Source organism: Lolium perenne, chromosome 3 (assembly GCF_019359855.2).
Source record: "Lolium perenne isolate Kyuss_39 chromosome 3, Kyuss_2.0, whole genome shotgun sequence".
NCBI lineage: Eukaryota > Viridiplantae > Streptophyta > Magnoliopsida > Poales > Poaceae > Lolium > Lolium perenne.
The window spans coordinates 279,297,416-279,323,313 of record NC_067246.2 but is presented as its reverse complement, the minus strand read 5'-3'; the positions used below and the strand labels follow the sequence as shown (position 1 = coordinate 279,323,313).

Here is a 25,898-nt window from a genome sequence, read left to right as displayed (position 1 = left end):
GTGGGCCGGGATCGAACCCCATTAATCCACTCCTGCCCAACAGGGCCTAAGGCGACGAGGTGCGAGGGAGCGACCGGACAAGATCAGCGGCGGCCAGCGGCGCAAGATCTGCCGCGGCAGCGCCGCCATCGCGTTCTGCACGCTCCGCCGCGCCTCCCCACCGCTACACCGTGTCCATCCGCCGCTAGCTGTTCCGAGTCTCCCTACCCTGCTCGCCCCCAACCGTGCGGCCGCCTCGCGCTGCTCTCCCCGCGCCGCCCCGCATCACGCCCACCACCCCCTGCTCCCGCGCCACGACCCGGCCTCCCTATCCACCTCGACGGCGTTCGCTCCCCGTCCCCGTGCTGCGCCACACTCTGCTAGTCTCCTCCTCTGCTCAGGTATTTTCCGCGCGACAAGCCAATTTCTAGTAGGACCGAAAACAGTCGTTTCAGGCCCATCTAACTAACACATAAACCAGCCCACGCTGCCCACGCCGCCATATAATAACCAGGCCCATCTCGCCAGGTACCCTCTGTTCCCGCGGCTCCAAGCCCTAACACAGCTCCTCCTGCTGCAGCTCGCTGCCGTCCCCCCTCGCCGGCGATGGCCGCGCCGCCGGCCCCGCACGAACGCGACAAGGGTAACACCGGCGTCGAGGTCTGCCTGTTCGACGAATCGCCGGAGGACTTCTCCAGCGCGGTGCGCGCCATCTCGGAGCTCGCCGCCGGCGACCCCGAGCCGAGTTTCCCCGACGCCGAAGTAGGGAGGCTCGCCTCCTCCATAACGTTCCTGAGGTGAAACCCCGCTCTCCTTGCTCGCTCTGCGCCGCTGCCCAACCACCCGAGGCAGAATTGGTAATTTTCAGTTGCGGAGGCCGTTTAATTAACGGCGGAAAAAAATATATTAATGCTTGCTTCATCGGTTCAACTTTTGCACGTGCTGCCGGGCATATTTATGTGGGTACATGTAATCTCGGAGGTTTGAATCGGGAAACCTCTCTGGTTTGGTTGCTCTGTCGTATGTGCGGGATGAATTTGGAGTTCTGAGTTCATGACATCATTACAAACAAAAATTTCTAGTCGCCATGTTATTGCTTTGGTACCACTTCTTTCTTGCGGTTAGTGTTAACTAGAATTCAATAGTTAGTTCAATGCTGTGTATTTAGAATATACTGGTTAACTTGGAGCTTTTGGTGTTAGGAATTTATAGGATGGTATATTTTACTCTGTCCTTTCCTATTTTCATTTTTTTTGGCTCCTTACAATCTATTCTGCTAGAGATTTGATATGCTATTATCTTCCCAGGGAATGGAGATTTTTCTCTTATGAGCCAAAGGGTGTTAGTTTTACTCACGGCACTAGAACAACTTCATCCAGAGATGACACACAAGAGATAACCTTACCGCAGTTCTCATCTGCATCTGTTCCTCAGGCTCAGGTTAGTGAAACTAAACATTCATTGTCGGCGCTAATTTATCAGCCTAAATTTCATCTTGTAACATTGGAGGGCTTAAGCTTCCAGCTGATTTCTTGGATCATCTAAGTGCTAATCAATGCAGGTCACACACTTGGAAGATGGGAGGAATAATAATACAGACAGGTATTATTTCTATAATCTAGACTTCTTTAACTTTATGGAATCTACTTATTTTGTTACATAATTTCCCAAAGTAGTTAAAGACTGTAGTATTGTTGTGGAGAGATACATTATGATTTAGGTTCCTCACTTCTGGTTATTTGGAGTATTCAAGTTATGACGCAAGATATCCCACAGTCCTGCTTATGCTATCTATTTCTTCATCATCTCTTTACCATTCAAAGGTTGCTGCACATGGACTGGTCAGTAGACCAGTTCCTATTCTCTTGCTGTTGGTGGTTAAGAATTTTTCCTGACACAGTACAACAATTTCCTTGTCACACATAACAAGATCTCAAATAGACCTTTGGTCAGTGCCCTTTCTACTTATATACTATCAAAATTAATTAAAATAGTTTTGTTTGATGAAAAGAGAGTTGTTCGATATGCATTCTGCACCATTGTTCTTTTCCTTCTAAATTCCATAACTGAAAGTGAAAGTTCAGTAGTGCCATAAACTACTCTACGTGGATACACTGCTAAATTCAACTTTTTGTATTTCTACCCGCATTCACTTTTCTTTGTTACATTATCCATGTGTCTGTAGAGAACCATCTTGGTTGAACTGTGATTAAATGTCTTAATTGTTGCAGCTCTGATTTCATTTTGTTCGCTGGAGGAAATGTATGGTCATTGGACTGGTGCCCGAGGTTGTGCGACAAGCCCTGTTCTTCTGTAAATTGTGAGGTTGTGATCAACTGACTGATGATCATAAACTAGTACTCCCTCTGATCATGAACTACTACTCCCTCCGATCCACAATAAGAGTCGGGGATTTAGTACAGAGTACTAACTTTGCACTAAATCCCCGACTCTTATGATGGATCGGAGGGAGTATCTCTTTTGTTGTGAGTCGTGACTTGAAAAAAAGTTTATCTTCATCTTATTATCCAATGTTTGCCTTGCAAGACTATCTGGAGAAATGTGTTGGTCACCGCCCAATGAGAAAATGACTTTTGTTTGCATGACATGTGGGTCCTAACTCCTAAGCCCACATGTCAGTGTCATATTGATTCCTTTTACTCGACTGTGTACTTTTTATTGGCATATAGATATATATCGCTCCAGACATTTGTTGTAGTACTTCCCTCAAGTGATCTTTGCATGGAGGCTCATTGCATTATTGCACTTATTTTTCAGTGTCTATGACTAGTCCTTTTTCTGGTTTTTAATTGCAAGAATTAACTAGATTTACAAAAAGATAAGTAGAACATCTGAGTTACTTATAGCTGATCATGACCTTCTATCTGTTGCAGTATCTTGCCGTTGCTGCTCATCCTCCTGGTTCTTCTTACCATAAAATTGGTATGCCACTGATTGGCAGAGGAATTATTCAAGTTTGGTGTCTCGTAGCACCCTTTGAAGAGGCACATACTGATCAGTCAATGGCTGCGTACACTAAGAGCAATCGTAGAGGAAGGCCTAGAAAAATACCAGACATGAGCAATTCCATTGACAGTTCAGTTCCACGAAAACCAATAGGGAGACCAAGAAAGATAAAATTGACAACTTCTGATGATCACGCAGAACCAATTCTGAAAAAACCAAGAGGAAGACCAAGAAAATATCCGCTGTCAGTTGCCAAAGTGTTAGACTCAACGGATAATAGCGCAAGTCAAGATCACAGTTTTATTGACCCTCTTGTCACTTCAGGAGTTATTCCAGGTGATCTTGCGTTGTCTTGTGCCATACCAACTGTGAAGCCTGGTGAATCAACCCCCAAAAAAGGTAGGGGTCGGCCTAGGAAAATCCCAAAGTGTTCGCCTGCAATTGAATTGAAAGATATGTCTAGAGCTCTAGTATGTATAGAACCAAAGAAAAAAAAGGGGAGGCCCCGGAAATATCCACCCCGAATCAGCAGCAAGCATGTTTTGGGCACTATTCCTGAATCCGGAAGTGAAACGGCGTGCTTAGCTGTTTCAGCTTGCAATTCGGGCCACATTGGCACAGAACAAAACAACCTGACAACTCCCAAACGAAGTGACAATGTGGCCTCAGTTGATAATTGCAAGAAACAAATAATTGTCTACACCAGAAGGCGTGTACGCCAACCTACGAAGAAATGTGATTCAAGTGAGACTTTCTCGCTGGCTTGTAGTGGCGATATACAGAAGATGGAGAGATCATCCACGTCTATCATGCCTAATAATCATTTGTCTGCTGTCGAGAAGCCCAAGCAACTGGGGTCATCTATAAGTAAAGACATGGCCAATGCGGCTGATTTGGCTGGATGTAAAAGTGCAGTTGTAAACTGTGAAGTCATGGAAATGAATGACAGTGAGGCTCCCAATCAAATTGTAGCTGTTCCTTTTGGAAATAGTGCCCAGATCATTGATGAATTGGAAGATACAGAAATAGCTCCAGTCAAAGAATCAAGTAACAATAGTAATATAATTACTTGTGAAGAAAATTTGCACGTCTCTGCAATCCCAAATGGCATTCATCTACCAAGGGTCGTCTTGTGTTTAGCTCATAATGGCAAAGTTGCTTGGGACATCAAATGGAAGCCTCCTTTACCAAATCAGTCGGAACAGAAATCAAGTTTGGGTTTTCTTGCAATACTGTTGGGAAATGGCTCACTTGAAGTGTGAGTGAATCTTCTTGCCATCACTTTTTTAATATCACCGCTTCTTATGTACTTACTCATTATTTTGCTCAGATGGGAAGTTCCATCTCCAAGCATGATCCAGAAAATATATTCTTCTTCTTCAATGGATGGAACCGACCCTCGCTTTCTAAAGCTGCGGCCTGTATTTAGATGTGCTAAAGTGAAGTGCGGGAACAGACAGAGGTATTTAAACTTTTATTTTTCATTTTGCTATTAAAACTAGATGGCAAATTTTAAATTTCTGTTAAATTCGTCAGCATGAATTTTCATTTTGAAGCCATTGCCTCTTTATAATGGTAAACAGCATTCCCTTGACAGTTGATTGGTCGCCTTCTCCTCATGATATGATACTCGCAGGATGTCATGACGGAACGGTATATTTTCTGGCTGTATTAAATTATTTCTTTAGTTTAGATAAGATAACTGTACTGTTGGGTTACAATATGCTATTCTGAATGTTTCATGGCTGGATTCTGATGTTCCAGGTTGCTTTATGGAAGTTCTCTACAGACTTGTCATCACAAGGTATTTTAGGGTTTGTTACCCTCCTTTTTCATAGGATTTTATCAAGTGTGGCATTCAGATGACATGTCTAACTTAGGAACTGCTTACTTCACATCTTTAAAAAGCAATCTATTGGAATGCCTAAACTGCATATCTCTTATTTATTTCGTTTGGGTGTTATATTAACTGGCTGTTCTGGTTAATGTATAGATTCAAAACCTTTTATGTGTGTCACTGCTGAATCTGTTCCCATCAGAGCCCTCTCATGGGCACCATATGTAAGGTACTAAGTTGTATTATACTTCTGTTTCATTCCAGAAGGTAAACACTGAGTTCTGACTTCATATCATTTTGGCAGTGAGGAAAACACAAATACCTTTGTCACTGCTGGAGAGGATGGGCTAAAATTCTGGGATTTAAGGTAGCATGAACTCTACTAGGAACTGGGATCAGTAACTTAAATCTTTGTTGCGGAGAAAATTTCTCTTTGCCACGCCATTTATGATATTGTGCATATGTAGTTGTACTGAGGCTTATCTCAATAGTCAATACAACTTATCATTTTGGTTAATATTTCACTCAAGAAGTCCACTTAGTGGAGTTGTCAATTTTTTTTCCAAACAAATTGACTGCACTTGCAGTTTGAGAACCATGCATCTTTTTTTGATATGATTATGGATTTACAACCTTTTCTGCTATGATTTTTTTGGGTCAATAAAAATCTTTTTTGCTATGATAAATTGTGGGTCAATAAACAAAGGTGTGTTTAATCTGTTGAATCTTTTATCCTCACATGAACAAATATAGCCTGTTTTTCAAGGGAAAACCTCACTTTTTAGTTGCCAAAGTCCACCGCTGTCATCAAGTTTTATGAAAACATTGAGGTGAAAGTAAGTAACCGAGGTGCAGCGGCTACTCTTAAAGAGCATAATTTCCTTGCACTAGCACAACCCTAGTTGAGTAGGTATTTTCAGTAAACAACAATATGAGGATTTACAACCTTTTTTGCTAGTATGATTTTTTGCATGGCTGCAATATTTAAATACTGATATGCATTTCATAAAAAATGTTTGTTGCAGAGATCCATACCGTCCTCTGTGGGAACTAAGTACTGCCCCAAGGGCTGTTTTAAGTCTTCATTGGTTGAAGGATGCAAGGTAATATTTCGTTCCATCTGTAGCAATTAAATGCCAATTTTATTTGTAGTAACAAGTCCCATTCCCCCATAGTAAATTAATCCTGCAGACACTAATGTTAGTCAGCTTCCTTCACTACTAGTTAGTATTGCACGCATGTCTTGCTTAACATAATCAAGTATCGACTAATGCAAAAAAAAAATGTTATTGGGGTATTAGAACTTTCCCTTACTCAATTTTGAAGCTTAACCCTGTACACATGATAGCAAATATCCGCGGAGCCTTACAGAAGCATGTCAACAAATCTAATCATTCCGAGGCAATCAAATATCATCAATCAAATACATAGGTAGGTTTTGATTTTCAATAAAAGAAAGAACTGGACAGAGAAGCATGAATACAATCAAACCTAAAGTGTTGAGCCGGCAAATGAAGAAGCACTATGGAAATTTACAAGGTGTCTACAGATTTTCATCATATTCAGTGTCACCAGTCCGGGCTTTGTTTAGCTCCTCTTGCTTTACCTTTCCACCAGTGACCACGATTGTTGTCCGCGGTGAGAGCATTGTCCAGGAACTATAATGTATAACGGATTTGCATAGGCACATTCTGGAGAACAAAAAAACTTCACATGATAGGTCTCTATTATTTTTAGGTGACCACATATCTCCTTTACTCTGGTATGAGAGCACAAAACATGCTTTAACATCTTAACCACGGTTATGTAAAACAAATTGTTGAGAGTATTCTGTCGAGTGCAATCAAATAGGCTGTTCAGTTGATTTTTAATTGAAAAAATTAAAAATCACCACCTATATAATTTTTGCCAGTAAGCAGGATATATTCTTAAGCTAGATTAGAGACCCCAATGCTCTGTAACCCTTTAATGGTTAACGACTTTATATTATACGAAAGAACATTAGCAGTACATATGGTCTATTGGCCAATATGAAAGAATATAATACCTCTGTCCATTTTTAGATGTAAAATTTTTATCTAAATTCGAATGTATCTAGACATTTTTTAGCTATAGATACATCCAAATTTAGACGAACCACTGGACATCTATTACCGGACGGAGGGAGTATATGTTATGGGAGAGATGTAGAAATGAAGAGAGCAGGTATTTCTGGGTTCTACCTTTTTGAGTGGGTGGGGATGAATATGGTATTTACATTCCCTGAAAAAATGGCATTTACTGCAAATAACCAGTTGATACAGTAAATATTTCATGCCCATACACACTGGACTCAATTCAAATCTGCTAAATGTAACTTCAAGAACATTGAAATAGTAGAACTATACTGCTAAATCGGAAAGCCTAAGATGTAAAAACTATAAATAGGATAATTTCATGTTAAAAACTATAAGATGTTCTTGAACTATACTTCAAGAACATTGAACTATACTGCTAAATAGGATAATCTCATGTTTATAGCGGCAGACACATTTCAGGCGTTTATGGCTCAAGTATCACATATGAGAAAATATTGAGAGTGGATTTTGTGCACACAAGTATGGGTAAGGATGCTATCATGTCCATACGTTGCTGTTGGAGATCCGTGCTGCAAAAGCCTAGATTGTTTCCACTATTATAGTCACTTCATCTTGTACCTTTGACCGAGCTCCCGCATACTGTACGCCATAGCACCATAGCCTCTGTGGGTACCCCGGAGGTCGGGGCTAGACAAACCCAGATATCACATCTGGCATAAGCCTAACCTAGATCTCTAGGGCCTACAGGGTGAGAATCGGTAACACAACAGTGACTCTACGACTGAAAGCAAATATATTACAACTCTTAGCAGAGTTAAGATCCAAATTTTTTACACGCAGAGGTCACTGATCACAAATCAACAAGCAACGGAAAGCAAATTATGTTATCTAGATAACAAGACTGCAAAGGGCCTAAGAGGCCATAACATAAGGCGACGTCCCAGCCCATAAGTCTCAGGCTGCCGCCTGAGGAACTCCAAACTACTCGTCGATGTCAAGGTAGAAGCCACCATCAGTTGGAAGAACTTCCTCTGAAAGAAAGCATGCAAGGCTGAGTACATGGACTCAGCAAGACTTAGTACAACCTTTTAGCAAAGCGGGTATGCGAGGCTTTATGTGGAGCTTATTTTGCGGAAAGCCAGTTTTGCTTTGTAATCAGGAGGGAGCAGAAGCTCGTCTATTCAGACCATTTTCAAAAGGGGTAAGAGAGCGATATCAACTCTAGCTCTAAGATCATCATGTTGAATCCACCGAATCTTCATCATCACCTGAACCTATCACCTAGGATCACCCCCTCGACACCCTGAGAAGGGATCCCTATTCACACATAGATATCAAGTTTTACGATCAGGTTCAAGTTGTCTATGATCATCACGTCCTTTCCCAAGTCGTCCTTAACCGTGGACACGGCTTTTCGAAAAGATTTACCCTGCAGGGGTGTATAACTTTACCCACACGCGCCGACCGACTCTTAATGCCACTATAGATTAACACACTTCCTTGGTGTGCTGGCAGAGGGTGGTCGACCAAAACCTTTCCCTTACTTCGCCTATTCCATGAGTCAAACTAACTTGGGAGCTCCGTCATCGTAGGTAGCCATTCTCCGAGGCGGTCCCGGTCATTGTGTGCAGGGGATCCAGTTCAATGCCTCCAGCATCCTTCACCCCGGCCACGCCCTGTATGATGCACTTTGAAAACCTTTTCCACCTTTTCCCCATGCGTATGGCAAATGGAACTCGCAAACTAATTGACTCATGGGTAAGCTAGGCAAGTTCGGGCCAAGGGGTTCCCATGGGCCCCGTGTGGTTGTACGCTCAGTCTTGGTTCCAAAGGCAAGAACTCAGGTCCTAGTATCGGCGAGAACGAGTCAAATCACCACATCCCCATGTGGCGGCCCATCCAAGCCTTTAACATGTTTATTAACATCATCACTGATCTTACCACGTCATCCTGTCAAACTAGGTTCATTCGTAGCTCTGATTCATCAACCGGATGGACCAGACTTCAACAGCTAAGCATGGTTAAGCATATCATATATATGGCTCTAGCGATGCAAACAAAGCTCAACCTAGTTTTGCTGGGAGCGGTGGATCAGGAACTTTGGGCTACAAAGATGGAATATGCACACATAGGATATCTACTACTGCCGATAAAACATATTTGAAGCGGATGCAATATGTAAGAACCGGAAGTAAAAGCATTTTGAAACCATATATGAACCAGGTTAGGGCTTGCCTTGTCCCTCGTTCTTCTGGTGCTGCTCTTCGGTGGCGTTGATCTCAGGCTCGCGTTCGGTCCCTATCGAGAAGAACCAAATACCGGAAAGGAAGAGCACAATCAAGACATGGTATAATGCAATGCACATACAATATGATGACATGTCATATTAAAGGGATTCGGTTAAATCCTAGGTGCATCGACTGAAAAAGAGGGGTTCGGCATCGACTCCGGCACATGAGAGGGGTCGATTTAGGGTTTCTACTAGGGCTCATAATTAATTGGTTCAAGCATGTATGAAACATGGATAAACAATTAGGAAATGTTTTTCTGGTCATTTTGATATATTATTTGCATTTTTCTGATTTAAAATGAATTAATTATGAATTTCCAAAGTTTAATTCATTTTAAAACAATTTCTGAAAATTATATAAAAATAATAAAAGTTGGACCCACATGTCATAATTTTATTCTTTTCTAAACATTTATGAAATTATTAAAATCCTGACCAGGGGACCCACATGTCATATTATTTTCTATTTAAAGAATTACAGAAAAGATTTACTGAAAATAGAGAAAAAAATGTAAAAGATATTTATGGCGTCATGCTGACTTCAGCATGGCCATGAGCTCACATAGGGGCTCGGTCGGATTGCAATCCGGCGATTGGGCGGGTTGCAGGGGCGCGCGCTAGGGGCAAACGGCGCGGCACGACGTGGGCGACCGTTTGGTAGCGGCGCCGCCCGCTATTGGCCATCGGAGCTTGGCCGGCGGCGAGCTCAAGCGGCGGCCGGGGCAGTGACATGGCGCGGCGGCGCTAGAGAGGGGGAGGGAGCGAGGCGAGGGCACCAGCAGGTGCAGCAGCTCACCGCGGGCAAGATGGGGAGGTCGACGGCGCCGGAGGAGCTTCGCCGGCGACGAATTTGAGCGGAGGCCGGCCGTCCCTGCAAGTTAGGGTTAGGGTTTCTTGGGCGTAGGAGACTATGGGGAAGGGGAAAAAGCAGGGCTAGGGTTCGGGGCGGCGGCGGCGCGCCTTTATACCCGCCGGGGGGCGGCGGAGAGGATCTGGGCCGGCCAGGCCATCGGGTGGCCGGCGTGCTGCCAGCCAGCAGCTTGGCTCCGCGGGGAAGAAGGGTTTTTTGCAAAAACCCCCCTGCAGGAGTTGCTGGGCTGGTGAGGCTGTTGGCTGGGCCGACTTGGGCTACGGCCAGAGAGAGGAGAGGTGGGCTAAGCCCAAGGAAGAGAGAAGAGAGAGCTCTCCCTCTATTTTTTTTCCTTTTTTTCCTTTTTCTATTTCTCCAATTCAATTCAAATTTGAATCTGTTTGAATTTGGTTTGAAAACTCAAACTTCCAGAGAATGTATTAAACACACATGGACTTATTTAATAACAACAATGCCATGTTGTCTAATTTATAAAATCTTGAGAGATTTTGAATGGAGAAGAAACAAAGAGAGATTTGCATAATTGAAATTATTAAACTTTGATGCAAAATTTACTCAAATGCAAACTATATGCATGAGATGCACATGAACACTCATTTATTCATAAAGACAAGGTTGGGATGTTACAGCCTCTCTGCCTAGGCAACTCTCTTTCTATCTCTCTCGAACAAGACCAGACCACCCCGGGGCTGGCGGCGGCCATGGACCTGAGCATGGACTCGTCGACACGCACGCAGGCATATCTCCGGTGACCTCCGGCCGGGACATGTTGAGAGCGACGACACGCACGCATGCCCCGTCTTCGGACATGAGATCGCAGATGGTGGCTTGTGCCTGGGATCGCCGGACGGTAGAGAGCGAGCTTGGTGAGAGAGACAAGAGAGAGTGCCTACATGGCAACATGCAGCTACAGAGGAGACAAGAGAGAGAGTGCCTACATGCAGCTACAGAGAGACACAACAATGAATAGCTTTACAGAGAGACATGGCAATGAATAGCTTTACAGAGAGACACTTCCTATCAACTGGTAGCTTTACAGAGATTCTGAATCACCAGGCAATGAATAGCATTACAGATAGCTCGGGTACCCATCTGTGCGTGTACAAATGCATTTCCGGAAAATATTACATGCTCTGAAGAATACTTTGAAGAGATTTTACAAAAACAATTATACAGCTGCTGTTTATATGCACTGATTTTACAAAAAACAATAGTACAGCTGCTGTTTATATGAACCCAATAGTTTATATGCACTGATACAGCTAGAACTTGGCAAAATCTACACTGTCACACCTCTGGAAGATCAGAAATGAAACAAAGAGGCAAATGCGTACATAGTAAATGAAGGTGGAACAAAGCAAAATGAGAAAGGAGGCAAACCACTGTGGAGATGCATCAGGCATGTGCATGAAGGGACGGATCCGAGAGCGGCGACAGGGGCAGCAACAGATGGTGAACACTGGTGGAAGAGGAGCACCATTAGATTCTTGGTCATCCTGCGGTTGCTCCAGTGGGTGGTGGCAGCTGGTGTGATCGTAGCCACGATTTCTTTTTCCTCAGACCGCAGGTAGCAAGCCACGGAGTGTCCCTGCTCAGCTCAGACCGTTGGCTGCTCTTCCACGCCTCTTTCTCCACAGCTAGGTGCACGATTTTGGGGATCTTGGAAACTGGAGGTGCCACAACTCGAGCTTCGCCGTCACTGGTTTTAGCGGAGAGGAGAGTGAACGTCCTTGGCTCTGCTGCAATGGCGCCACCCCGTGCTCTGGCGAGGGTGCGGGATAGAGGTCCAGGCCAAGGCCTGAGGTGACGGACAGGGAAGAGGAGACCAGCAAGGTGAGGGTGGCTACGACGGCTAAGGCTTTTCCAACCTGGGAGCGGCGCTATCAATGCCCCCTCCCCTCGCCTTCACGCGCGGAAGATCTGCGACGCGACCGCCCCTACTGTCTCTGCCCGGCGCCGACGTCTGCCGCCGTGACACAACCTCCATGCCCGCCAGCCGCTCCTACTAAGTCAGCCTCCTCCAGGATGGACTCCGTTGGTGGATGAAGGCAAAGACGGGAGTAGTCGAGGCGGCCGCCGTGAACCCTAGCCTGCCTCTGGGGTAGATGGGAGAACAGATGGATAGGATGGGTGGGAGCTGGTCGAGTGGTCGGTGGACCGGGTCTGGCTCACTACCACTACCAATACAAGTTTTACGCTGGCTGGTAATAATTCCTTAAACGTGCAGAACTGACAAAATATTTGGATGGTCAAACTCTACATCATTTTGCATATTTAAAAATCAAACGTCTAGTCCCTTTCATTTTGTCAAAACTGTTTGGTTTAAAGTCGTAGGATATGGTAGTTTCCACTTTCTATATAAACCCATGAGGGATATAGGCAAGACATGGATCCAAGACCTATCCTTTGGCTTACCCTAAACAAAACATGCAGGATTCATGTGGCTTGCAATGTTTGGTGAGAATTAACATTGAAGAATGGCTAAATATAACTTGCTATCCAACATGATATTCTATTTATTTTATTTTGTACTTTGTAGCCTGTCTTCTCTCTCGATCTCTCTCAGGAACTAGTGCAAAACAGAGAGGAGACAAAGACGGGGTTTTGGTGCTGTGTACTACCTACAACTTCTGTCTTTCTTTCTCCTTTTATTCAGCAAAGCAACGATCGTGTGAGTGCCTGCTCACACGATGCTCACAACGGACGTGCCATCCCACGACCGAGCAACCGGGTTTACATCGCAAGGATCGGATCAAAAATAAATGACTACTTCCTAGCCTATTTGTTCCTAGCAAATAGCTGAAACTCTAACTGAAAACTAGACTGATGGAAATCGACACTGCTAACTGAACTTGACACTTATTGACTGACATGCTAGATTAACCAACATATTTGTCCATGATTACCTCTACTTTTTATGGGCAGGTTATAAATGATGTTAAGCTTGACCAGCAATCTTCTTTCACATGATTCTATGTTAACTGTTACTATGTTTCATGTTCAGAGGTATTGTCATCTCATTGGAAGATGGCACATTGAAGTTTCTCAGCTTATCCAGAATTGCCAATGATGTTCCAGTCACCGGAAGGCCTTTCGCTGGGACTAAAACTCAGGGCGTTTCTACTTACCAGTTGTCAGAACATTTGATATGGAATGTCCATGTCTCAGAAACCACTGGTACTTTTTCCAGAACCATGCCTAATCATAGTCAATATCCACCCTGAGCACTATGAGTTACAACTTACAAGTTTTCTAATAAGAAGTCCTGGGTTGTACCCTGTTAAAAAAATGAAGAAACTATTTCGAGTCTGGAAGCACAATATGGGAGGTCCTCACACACTTGTAAATAAATGAATATAAAGATTTATGCTATTCACCATATATACTAATAATTAAATAGTTTATTATTTTAGTAATATTCATCTTTGATAAGATCCTGTTTTGAAAACTTGATTGTCTTTTTATTGCTATTTTATTATTATATTATTAGTAATATTCTCCTACATCATGGATACTTAATATTAATGTTATTCAATAAATCTCTATATAGAAGAGAGAATTAGTAGTTTCTCGTAAATATATCAAACTTAAGCACATAAAATCGCTATGATCCTTAAATTTGCAAATCTTTGCTTATATACAGGTTATGCAGCTTATTGCGGGGCAGATGGTACTGCTGTGCGCTTCCAGGTAGACTCACTAGCCTGTAGTCAATAACCAAGATCACTGTCTATTTGTGCTTGTCATTCAGAATCTCTGTGCCACGCTAAGCAAATATTGCACATGTGTAGCTTACTTCGAGATTCTGGGAGAAGGAACCTGGGAGGAACCGTGTACCTTATTTCCTTTGTGGTTCATTAGCAGAAGAGGGAACCGTCATTAAAATTGGTGATGTGTTGCAACACTCTCCTTTACCAAATGTTCCTCTGGTTGCAAAGAAGGGTCCAAAAGCGCAAGATATACAAAAAGAGAAGCTACAAACTATCACCAACTCAGGTAAAACTCTCTCCATTTTGTTGAAACTTGCACCATTGGCTTAGTGCCTGACATGCCCGCTCAACCACCCTGCAGAATACGTAGATCCAGAACTCAGAGAGGGCCAACAAGAAAGTAAAGCGTTGGTTTTAGTTGATCCTCAAATACAAGAAAGTGGTGGCATATGCAACGGCGCAGTTAATGAATGCCCTCAAAACGTTGAGGTCTTCCCTCCCAAATCTGTAGCACTGCATCGATTGAGATGGAACATGAATAAAGGTAGTGAGAAATGGCTATGCTACGGAGGCGCCTCAGGCATTATTCGATGCCAGAGGATCTAATAGGCAATCATAAGTGGGGAATTTTCGCCACAAGCCTGGAGAATCCATAGGTATACACCACCTACACAATAAGCTGTTGCGGCATCTGCTGTTACTTGCAGGAATATACTGATTCTTTTCTCCTGAAACTGGTTGCTGGAGTGCTGGTGTTCTCTCCTCAGTAATGCCTGAACAACTCGAAGTTCAGACAATTTGAGCTACAAGATCCTGCACATTATCAGCTCAGCAACTCAATTAGGAGCATCAGTCTGTAATAGGTGTATATTGGGGCTAGCCCCAACTTTTCTCAATCTGGTGTGGTTATAGCTGACTGATTCTTTCACCTTTTTTACCCTCTAAGGCTGTAACAGATGTACATGTATATTGTTGATGCAGTCAAACAAACTGAATAATGTCCCACCAATTGTAATATGGACAAATAGAAAAAATGTTGATTGAAATATGCAATAGAAGAATAATAGAAACCATGAGCCATTGCTCTTGGTCTGAAAGCTGCAAGCCATGTTGCCTCGTTGATTCATGTTTGCATCATGATTTTGAAATTCTTACTGAGGAGCTTTTTAGAACACCACTTTGGCAACCCTGTTTCTGCTAGTTTGACATATGCCTGATATAAAATAATAATAGCAATGAGGTTGTGCACTTCACTGTTGTTCCCCTCAGGAGTTTCAGCATATCTGTGTATAATAGCAATGCTTTAGCATGAACAAAGGAGAATTGGCAAATGGGGCAGCAAGGTCATCACTTCTTGGTGAGGTTGTCCGCAGTTTGAGCCCAAGCAAAGAAGTCTCGTCATTTAAGGGGGCGAAGTTTTTTTCTTTTTAAAAATGTGTTGTGTATTAATCAGAAAACATTGTTTGAATTACAATCATCCAAGGCTGCTTTCGACACGCAGGTCGGCACCGCACCTTGTAACACTCCACGACACATTAGGACTAAGTTGGCATAAACCATGAGCAACGTTATTTGAGGGGGCGAAGTTATTCCACATAATAAAGCAGAAATCAAGTGCAATTTGCCCAACAAAATGTTAACTATACACAAATATGGCAGAGAACTCCCCATTAGCATTCCATCACCCAAGTTAAATTGCCAGGAGTCAGATCAAGCTGAAAGGAGTGAACCTTTTTTCCACATCTAAATGAATTCCTGCGGAGCTTCTCTTCCCCATATGCAAAGGAATTGAGTGATAAGTTGATACTTAGATTTCCTCCTTTTTTAGTGTTCCTTAGAAAGTATATTTTGCAATCAGAAACGTAGGAGCAGTATGCACCTCTTTTCTGGTTCATCTCATCGAACGTTGTGAATCGCTACCACCTGCTATTTGATTTTCATTGCGTTTTAAATGAAAAGATGCACATCAAAGGTTCATGCCACATCGCAGCAGAGTGTAGGCTAAGGGAAAAAGAATTATCAATGCAGCAAGAGATAAGCAAGAGATTGGCAATTTCTTCAGTACCTTCCATTTCAAAGTACAGTAGTAATCGACATCCTAGTGTTAGGGCTGGTGATATGAAAGAAAATCCATTAATTGAGCAGACTCCAAGGGCTATTATGGAAGCACAGTCAGCCAGATTCCACAACTTCAGTGCCACCAAGGAATCTCATGACGTGAAGAGGACGGGAAATGCTTTGTACCGTTATTCCCAGGTTGCTCCTTCTGATTATTTTGCTGCTGTATGCTGTTAAGAGGCTGAAGCCTCGTAGTGTATCACATTGTTAGCCAGTGTACATCAGTCATCACACTGTTATGGCTGACAGTTAAAGTGGTATCATAGATATAATACTTGTTCTACCACAGTCCAGGCAGAATATAGATTCTTCCCTGCTCTATACGATCCTAACTTGTACCAGTGTATTCTACACACCATATATATTAAACAGCCGTTGCTGGTTTACAGGTTGGATTCGACTCGTATGAAGATGATCCTAGCATCTGCTTCGGCTAGGTGTACAGGAAGACATTCTGGATGCTTCAGAAAAATCAAATTGTCTTTTAAATGCCAGACGAAAGCCAATCAAACCCAAAACTGGCACACATCCGTGGCGTCAACCAGCATGATTTCCTGGATCATGTCTAACAGATACAATACCAGATTAAGGTGTGCCATTGCTGTTATACTCTCCTTTCCCATCATTACTGGCGTGATACAAGAAAAAGAAACTGCAATATGTTGTGGGCTCACTGAACTGGATAATTGTTTTGTTTGAAGGACAAAAAAATGTGCAATGATGCTCGAGAAACAAAGTCTCTACTACGGTGTTATTATAGATCAGAAAATATTCAAATTCAAAGATGTCCATGATCTGTTGTCAGCCTATGTAAAGATACTACTGAATGTATCATCTTTATAATAAGAAGTCTATGCGGAACAGTTGTGCTTACTATTTGATTTAGGCAGCCTGCTGGCACCGGTTCGGGTTGTGTTACCTAACACTATCGTTGAAAGTTTCATCGTAATCCATGTCGTCAAGAAAGATAAGTAAAACAAAGATTTGCTTTGCCTGCTACTTGCAAAACGATTAGATATATAAAGCTGACATATCAATCCAACTTCATTTACAAGCACGAGGTAAGTGCAATATCAACAATAAAGTTAATCAATTACTTCAATGCTTTTCTTCACTTCTTTAGTCTTGGAAGGCGCATGGAGATAATGTTAACAAATAGAGAGATAGAGATATCGCTAGTGTGTATATGTTTAACTGTAATGTATTATTTATGAATAAAATCGAAACCATGTTTTGGGCCAGCTTTTGTGGTTTTCAACTTTCAAGTCCTTTTAGGTTGAACATAATATTGGGCTTCAACAGCATAACAGTTGGGGCGCTTGGGTGAACCATACAGAATACTTATTTCATTTTGAGATGACATGTGACTGAAGTTTTGATGAACTATAAGAACTTAAACTATAATGTACAATATCCTCTGAGTACAGTAACCCAACACCAAAATTTGACGTGTGACTGAAGTTTTAGAGTAACACTAAATAAGAATCCTGACTTATTAACACTTAGCATGCCTCGTGTCAATATTGTTAGAATCTAGTATACACATGATCCTTTATAAAAAAAAAAAGTATACACATGGTCAACTCATTAGGTTCTCAGTCACTCCAGTTATCTTCATCAGCTGCAAAGCCCTCTTGCCGCTTGTCATCATCCTCCTACAGATATTTCATTGTGTCAATTATCAGATTTACACGAAATAGTTTACACCATATTCCTACTCACACCGCCGTTGAGAAAAATCTAACAAAATTGAGTGATGCCGATAGATGGATAGTATACCATTTCAGTCAAAGCGGGAGTTGCAGGAGACCACACAAGAATTTGTCTATCATTGCTACCAGTATAGAGTTCCTGCATTCTTGAATACTTAGAAGCAGAATATGTGTTCAAACCCTAAAGCTTAACAGAGGACAACAGAAGAAAAAACTTACTTGGTCTTGTGAGTTATAGTAGCAGCAATTCACATGGTCATAATGCCCACGGAATGTTTGAAATGTCGTACCAGACCACATATTGTATGCCTAAGCAAGTATAACAATACAATGTGAACATCAGAATGCAGACATAAAAAGCCCACAAGTTAAGAGAAATAACATACCTTGATGCTACCCATGCATGGAACAAATACAAGTGATGGATCATCAGTGACAGCTAATTGTAGTGGCTTGCCAGCATGCAATCGCATGGCTTCAAAATTGACCAAAGTATTGCAGCCTGAATCAACATCCCATATCCTTAATCGAGAATCGGATCCTGAAGAGAAACGACAACCTCTTCTAAATAACAGATTTATGCTTAAACAGTCATCAGTGCGCTGCATGCTAATTTCAGGCATAGCAACAAGCAGCAATTTTTTTTTTTTAAATAACAGAGAACAAATTTACTCAACCTGAGCTAAGAAGGTGCATCCCATCTGTAGTTGTTTTTAACCCTGTAACAGCACCATAGTGAGCTGTTGTACGATTTTGACTGGATGACATACCCGGATGTACTCTCTGTTGTGTATGTCCACGTATCAGAGTTTGACTTTTGTGTAGTGCTTTCGAATGCTTCTTACGACTGCCTGTCCTCTGCTGAACTGAGTTACTCTTTGAAGAAGGTGAAGATGTTAAGTTCTTCTGATCCTGCTTAAAAAGAAAAGGAGAGTTTATACATTGAATATGTCAACTAGCACAGGAAGGCTTATACTTGCATGGCATCAACCATGTTTAGGATGCAACAATCAACAACAGGAAGGAACCTTGTCAACATTGATTATCTACCAATGTATTGCATGGCATCAACCATTTTTAGGACACAACAATCGCAGTTTCAGCAACAGAAAGGAACCTTGTGTCATTAACAATACGAACTATTTAGCAATGTAATGCAAACCCTATCCTTCAAGCACTATAGCACTGTACTGATCCATACCATCTATATATGATGAGACTAATACAGTGAAAGAGGCCTAGGACATGAATATATACCCGAAATCCACTTCTACTCTTTAATTTTGCCGGAAAAAACCACTCCTACTTGAATGCTAATAGTTTCGGAATTGTAGGCAGAAAATAGTAGGCCGTTCTGTTTTAGGCCTGTGAGCAAACAATCTTAGGAAATAATCAAACCCGCGAAAGCAGATAAGAAGTAGTCGGTGACCAGCAAGCATACTTTCTCCATGGCGCTATCAAGAAAAGGAGGTCGTCTTCCTTGCTGAGACCGTAACTGATCGAGGACAAGGAAGCATCCTGCTCGTCTTATGTCCCAAAATCGTATAGCCCCATCGCAGCCACCACTCATCAAGATCCACTCGCTGGAGGTAGACCACTCCAAAGACATGATACCATCTGAGATGATTGATGAGGATAAGCATACGAACAAAACAAGAATGTTTCCATCATCGTTACAGTAGCATGAAGAAACTAACCATGATGACCTGACAACGTGTGGGTAAAGGCTCCAGAAGCAATATCACACAAACGGACCTGAACATCCGCACTTCCTGTCGCGATGAGCATATGCGTTGTCGCGATCGGAGACATCGCGGCGCTGTAGACCTTTCCAGGCATCTTAAAATCCATGACTACCTAGGGAAAAGAAAGCACAAAAGACCACCAGAACATCAGAATCACACCTCAACGAGACAAACTATTAGTAAGATCAACAATGGACAGAGCGAGCTGCACATACCTGAGTCGAGTTGGTGTCCCACACTTTGACATAGGTATCGAAGGACGCTGTAACGAAGAGGCCGGTGTCCACGGGGTACCAGATGGCCGCTGAGACGACGAACTTGTGGCCATGCTCGTGCTGCCTGTCGACGAGCAGGATGTTCCTGTGCTTGGCAATGAACCCGGCTTCGTATTCCGTCGCGTTGTTCAAATCGAAGACAGCGGCCGACCCATCCGACGCCCCCGAGAGCAGGTACCTCCCCTCTGTCAAATCAACCTGGCCATACTGTCAAATTACGAACACCGGCGACGTTCTATCTACTCACGCAATCGCACGACAGTTGGATCTGTTTTCTCGACGGATTTAGCACGCAACGCAATATGGATGCGGAAGCGGCAGGTGGGCGACGGGGTAAAAAAAAAGGGGGAGCGGGCGATTGGGGGGAGAGCGAGATGGGGGAAGAAGGGGACCTGGAGGGAGTTGACGGCGCCGTGGTGCGGGGTGGCGATCTCCTTGCGGTTGGAGAGCGCGAGCGAGGCGGCGCGGCGCGACCGGGCGAGCGCCTTGAAGCGCCGCACGCGCAGCTCCCCGCGTTCCCTTCTTCTCACCTCCTCCAACCACATCCAACTCGGGCACGGCGCGGCGTGTAGGCTCTCTGCTGCGGCGGCGAACGGCGACGGGAGTTGGGGCGGGAAGAGCTAGGCGGAGCTGCGCGGCGCGAATCGGGCGGTTGATGCGCTGACCGGTGAGCTAGGAGGACTCATTTGCTGCGCTTCCGAGCATCCATTAAATCCATCGGGCCTCGTTCGGTTACAGGGGGGCCAATCCTGATGAATTGAAATTGACAACACGGGATTAGAAAAAGAAGGTACATATACATGAGTTGGCACTTGTGGAATAGACATCACAAGCTTAAAAGGAAGATAATTTCCCTCCTGATTGAATGCAAACTCTATATTTATTAAGCCTGATATGGAATCTAACATCTTAGGGAGAAAACAAACGGCTTCAGAGTAAAACAAAACATATATTCTGAAAATAGCATAACAGACACATGTTGTGTGGAGTATGATGCAGGATCCCAACCGCAAGTTTTGTGTTGAGATGGGATGGAAATATCTATATGCTTGGAATGAATTTGACATTTTATTGAATATTTGGAAGAAAAAAATGGCATCTGGATAAAATAAAATATAATCTAGAAGATAGCAAAATAAAACATAACAGTAGGTTCAAATTATGATGTGCTTTACCAATGGACATACCATTTTAGTTACAAAGATGGCACTTTACTGAACATTATCACCAACCCAGGATACCGCAGGCAGAACTCAATGAAGCTATCACAAGTTGAGGAAATTATTATGTATTATAAACGAACTAGGCAGATGTATAGAACTATGGATAATTCTGAAATTCACATCAAGAAAGGAAATTGCAAGCATCCTGAACCACCATCAAGTAGAACACAGTTGCTAGTAAGATGTAGGTTATTTTAAAGATGTTTGCAAGCAAATTCAGAAACCGTCATCAGTCCAGGTACGCAAGCCTCTCCACAGAAGGCCCCCAGAATCCAGGGTATCAATTAGAACTGCCAACCCAGCAGCAATAGATTGCGTGCCTCAACACTCAATTACACTTTGACAAAAGTCAACCACTAGAATTTATTTAGGGGTTCCGTGTAATTAACAGGAAAGGAATGCACGGTGTCCCAAGTCCCAACCAACAACCAACATCAGCCCAAGTTGCAACTTGGGAAGAAGAGTTAACACGAACGCGCTCTGCTATCGCACCACCAAGAACCCAACCCTAGAAAGTGTTACTGAACATGCCCAACCCTAAAACTGTGGGAGGATGGGGAAAAGTAGGCGCTTACCAATGAGAATCAGCCGGAAGTGGAGAGGACGCCGGAGGTGACGTCTCGCCGAGGTTGCACAGAGATGGGGTCTATCTCACGAGCGCCGCCGAGCTCTGTCGCCGCCGGCAAATCGCGCTCGAGAGAAAGGTCGGGCGAGAGAGGAGGCGACTCGGGGAGCTTTCCGTTCCACGGGGTAAGAGACGAGTTTTTTTTCCCTGCGAAAAATGGAGCGGAATTGGGCCGGGGTGGGATTCCGTCCGGGGTTAACCGAACGTGTCATAAGAGAAGGCCAGGATTCAACACCCACGGGGATTTCAGCCCAATACCGGCAGGGGTGGGATGAAACGAACAAGTCCTCGCTCGGTTAGAGCATCTTCAGTCGTCTTTCCGGAAAGACCCCATGACCTTTTTTTCATCCGGATGGATGAAACGGTCCCGTCGCACGTCCGGAACCATGTTTTTGCCTGGATTTAAGCTTTCATCCGTCCGGCGAACCCAGGTCATCCCCGGCCCTCCGGGGAGCGCTCGGGGACTCCGGACGAAGCGAAAGCGCGGAAAACATCGAGAAAACTTGCCGGGCGGATGGTGGTCCCAACTTGTCAGCGACAGAGGCCAATCGTCTTCCGCGTCCTTCAAAAGCCTGCCGCCGGTCAGACTTCGCCAGACGCATAGCTTCCACGCGGCGTCGCCTCGAATTCGGCTCCCTCTATTTATTGCGAAACCTACCGCGTCTTGCTGCATTCAGCACCGCCGTCTCCCTCCTCTCCCCAGCCCTGTATTCTCTCCCCAATCCGCCTCCACCAGCGAGCAATGGCGGGCCACGGCGCGGCGAACAACGGCTTCGGCCGCCGTTCCCTACACCAATGGGAGGCGGGACTCCTGCACATGGCGAGCTACTCGGCGCCGCCGAACTTCCGCGTGCCCGGAGGATGGCGCCTGAGCGCGGGCGGAGTCCCGATCCCGCCGCTTCCGGTGGGAGGCGACGAGCTCGACGCTGCTATCGACGTTGTGCGGGTCACCCTCATCGAGGAGCAGCGCGGAGGAGCGGTACCTCGTCGACAACTACGACGCCTGAAATGAGTTCTTCCGTCTCCGGCACGAACGGAAACTCGCAGCGTACGACGGTCCTCCCCCCTCCAGCGCGTAACAACGCCGCCGGCCGCCGCTGGTGGGGTGCGCCGGGCCGCACGCTCGCCCGTGTGCTCGCGCACATCGAGGCCGGCAACTCCCCCCCTGGGGATGCCACCGGCGGCGCCGCCACCCGAGGACGCCGGGAACTCGAGCGATGACGACATGTAGTACGCCGTTATTAGTTTTAGTTTATGTTTCCATCCGGCCGATTTCAAATATATGTACGAACTCACCTACATATGTTAAATATCTTTAAATTTCGCTTATGTTTGAATGGATTTGGCCTTGTTTTGTCCGAATTCGCCGTTATTTATCTAAAATTTCATCCATCCTGGACTCGCCGCTGGGAAAATGGACTCCCAGACCAAAAATTACATCCATCCGGCGCTAGCCCCAACGGCTGGAGATGCTCTCCCCGACGAGGCCCCCAGGACGCCTTTTTTCATCCGGATGGACGAAAACGGCCCAGCCGCGCCCCCGGCTCCTCGTTTTCGTCCGGATTAGGCTTTTCATCCGTCCGGAGAGCCCAGGCCATCCCCGGGTTCCCGAGGCCCGGCCGGGGACTCCGGACGAAACAAAAACGCATGAAACATCGAGCGGGCCCGCGTTGTCGGCGACAGAACTGGTAGTTCCCTCCATTAATTTTGTTTTCCCTCCAAAATGCGCCGTATAGAACCATTTTCCCCGCCGAATTTCGGAGGAGCTACCGCCATTCTCCCCCACAATTGCAGCTCGTCCTCTTCCCTTCCACCACCATGCCGCCGAAGAAGCTCGCCGTCGATGGCGCGCCGAAGGCGAGGAAGCCGTGGGTGCCAAAACAGAGGCCGTCGGGCATGTCAAACGCGGAGTGGGCGGCGGATCAGGAGCGGCGGCGGAATGAAACTCGCGGCCGGGCGGAGAGGGAGAAGAAGTGCAACGCGAAGAGGGTGGCAGCGGCGGCGGAGGAACAGGCGAGGCTGATCTCCATCAACTTCGGCCGCCCGCGCATCGCCCAATTCCCCGGGCCATGGCCTACCCAAGGTATGGTCGGATCTCATCCCTTCTCGCCGGCGTCGCCGGCCACGGCCATGTTCCATGACACCTACGCCGCCGCCGGCATGGCCGGTTTTACGCCGTCATCGCCGACGTACGATGGTGTGATGTACGAGGGCTACTTGCCTGCCCTGAAACGTGGGCCGCTCCCCTTCTACAACCCCGGGATGCCGCCGTCAAATGAGCCTGTGATGCACAAGATGATCACGCCGGGCTCCATGGCCGCCGCGTCGAGCCTGAGCTCCACACACGAGGAGGCAAGGGCGACGAAAGCCGTCGCGTCGCGGGGCGGCTTCAACTCCAACCTCGACCAGGGCGATCACCACGCTGATGAGAACGATGATACTCAATATGTCGATGAAGAATATGAGCAGACGTACGTCGACCAGGACGTCGACGAATAGGAAGCGCCCGAAGCCCCGGAGGCCCCGTCCAAGGGGAAGAAGAAGAGAAGGAAGAAGAACTCGCCGCCAGCCGAGCCTCGGATCAAATGGACGGGCAAAGAAGAGGAGTGCCTCGCCGAAGCTTGGAAGACGGTGTCTATGAACGGCATCACCGGTGCCAATTAGGACTACGACACGTACTGGCAGTGGGTGATACGTCTCCGACGTATCGATAATTTCTTATGTTCCATGCCACATTATTGATGATATCTACATGTTTTATGCATACTTTATGTCATTATTATGCGTTTTTCGGAACTAACCTATTGACGAGATGCCGAAGGGCCAGTTCCTGTTTTCTGATGTTTTTGGTTTCAGAAATCCTAGTAAGGAAATATTCTCGGAATTGGACGAAATCAACGCCCAGGGTCCTATTTTCACACGAAGCTTCCAGAAGACCGGGGGAGATACGAAGTGGGGCCACGAGGTGGCGCCACACTAAGGCGGCGCGGCCAGGCTAGGGCCCGCGCCGCCCTGTTGTGTGGGTCCCTCGTGACTCCACCGACCTTGCCCTTCCGCCTACTTAAAGCCTCCGTCGCGAAAACCCTACTACGTTCGATGAAACCAGAGAAAACCTTCCAGAGCCGCCGCCATCGCGAAGCCAAGATCTGGGGGACAGGAGTCTCTGTTCCGGCACGCCGCCGGGACGGGGAAGTGCCCCCGGAAGGCTTCTCCATCGACACCACCGCCATCTTCATCAACGCTGCTGTCTCCCATGAGGAGGGAGTAGTTCTCCATCGAGGCTCGGGGCTGTACCGGTAGCTATGTGGTTCATCTCTCTCCTATGTACTTCAATACAATAATCTCATGAGCTGCCTTACATGATTGAGATTCATATGATGATGCTTGTAATCTAGATGTCATTATGCTAGTCAAGTGGATTTTACTTATGTGATCTCCGGAGACTCCTTGTCCCACGTGTGTAAAGGTGACAGTGTGTGCACCGTGTGAGTCTCTTAGGCTATATTTCACAGAATACTTATTCGCTGTTATGAATGGCATAGTGAAGTGCTTATTTATATCTCTTTATGATTACAATGTGTTTTGTATCACAATATATCTGCGTGCTACTCTAGTGATGTTATTAAAGTAGTTTATTCCTCCTGCACGGTGTAATGGTGACAGTGTGTGCATCGTGTAGTACTTGGCGTAGGCTATGATTGTGATCTCTTGTAGATTATGAAGTTAACTATTGCTATGATGGTATTGATGTGATCTATTCCTCCTTTCGTAGTGTGAAGGTGACAGTGTGCATGCTATGTTAGTACTTGGTTTGGTTATGTTGATCTGTTATGCACTCTAAGGTTATTTAAATATGAACATTGAATATTGTGGAGCTTGTTAACTCCGGCATTGAGGGTTCGTGTAATCCTACACAGTTAGTGGTGTTCATCATCCAACAAGAGGGTGTAGAGTCTAGCATCTATCTATTTATTCTGTTATGTGATCAATGTTGAGAGTGTCCACTAGTGAAAGTCTGATCCCTAGGCCTTGTTCCTAAATACTGCTATCGCTGTTTGTTTACTGTTTTACTGCATCTTTACTTCTTGCAATATTACTACCATCAACTGCACGCCAGCAAGCACTTTTCTGGCGCCGTTGCTACTGCTCGCATTTATTCATACCACCTGTATTTCACTATCTCTTCGCCGAACTAGTGCACCTATTAGGTGTGTTGGGGACACAAGAGACTTCTTGCTTTGTGGTTGCAGGGTTGCATGAGAGGGATATCTTTGACCTCTTCCTCCATGAGTTCGATAAACCTTGGGTGATCCACTTAAGGGAAACTTGCTGCTGTTCTACAAACCTCTGCTCTTGGAGGCCCAACACTGTCTACAAGAATAGAAGCACCCGTAGACATCAAGCACTTTTCTGGCGCCGTTGCCGGGGAGGAAAGGTAAAAGACACTCATACTTCGGTCCCAGGTAAC

General features: G+C 45.1%; 2 protein-coding genes across 5 annotated transcripts; one reads left to right on the top strand and one right to left on the bottom strand.

Annotated features, from left to right (window-relative positions):
• The first annotated feature begins 506 nt into the window (after window positions 1-506).
• Window positions 507-14,829, top strand: LOC127344374 (uncharacterized). 2 transcript variants are annotated; one of them, XR_007877946.2, is made up of 16 exons: window positions 507-776; window positions 1,287-1,419; window positions 1,541-1,581; window positions 2,211-2,304; window positions 2,874-4,204; window positions 4,277-4,408; window positions 4,530-4,599; window positions 4,711-4,750; window positions 4,940-5,012; window positions 5,088-5,150; window positions 5,809-5,886; window positions 13,027-13,199; window positions 13,666-13,712; window positions 13,814-14,018; window positions 14,094-14,388; window positions 14,480-14,829. XR_007877946.2 is itself a non-coding variant. In XM_051370634.2 (15 exons), the coding sequence occupies exons 1-15, from the start codon at window positions 586-588 to the stop codon at window positions 14,336-14,338; spliced, it is 2,916 nt and encodes a 971-aa protein (XP_051226594.1). In that variant the 5' UTR covers window positions 507-585; the 3' UTR covers window positions 14,339-14,829. The 2 variants fall into 2 exon arrangements, 1 of the variants encoding a protein (XP_051226594.1); XM_051370634.2 differs by having other exon boundaries at window positions 14,094-14,829.
• A 2,385-nt stretch (window positions 14,830-17,214) lies between these two features.
• LOC127344375 (WD repeat-containing protein ATCSA-1) lies at window positions 17,215-21,578 on the bottom strand. Of its 3 annotated transcripts, none has more exons than XM_051370635.2 (10): window positions 21,381-21,578; window positions 19,975-20,331; window positions 19,523-19,780; window positions 19,260-19,419; window positions 19,004-19,179; window positions 18,240-18,477; window positions 17,949-18,103; window positions 17,782-17,871; window positions 17,630-17,701; window positions 17,215-17,505 (listed from the first exon to the last, which is right to left on the bottom strand). In XM_051370635.2, exons 2-10 carry the CDS (start codon window positions 20,125-20,127, stop codon window positions 17,446-17,448), a joined length of 1,362 nt encoding a protein of 453 aa, XP_051226595.1. In that variant the 5' UTR covers window positions 20,128-20,331; window positions 21,381-21,578; the 3' UTR covers window positions 17,215-17,445. The 3 variants fall into 3 exon arrangements, with proteins under 3 accessions (XP_051226595.1, XP_051226596.1, XP_051226597.1); XM_051370636.2 differs by having other exon boundaries at window positions 18,240-18,474; window positions 21,381-21,576; XM_051370637.2 differs by lacking the exon at window positions 21,381-21,578 and having other exon boundaries at window positions 19,523-19,767; window positions 19,975-20,252.
• Between the last annotated feature and the right edge of the window lie 4,320 nt (window positions 21,579-25,898).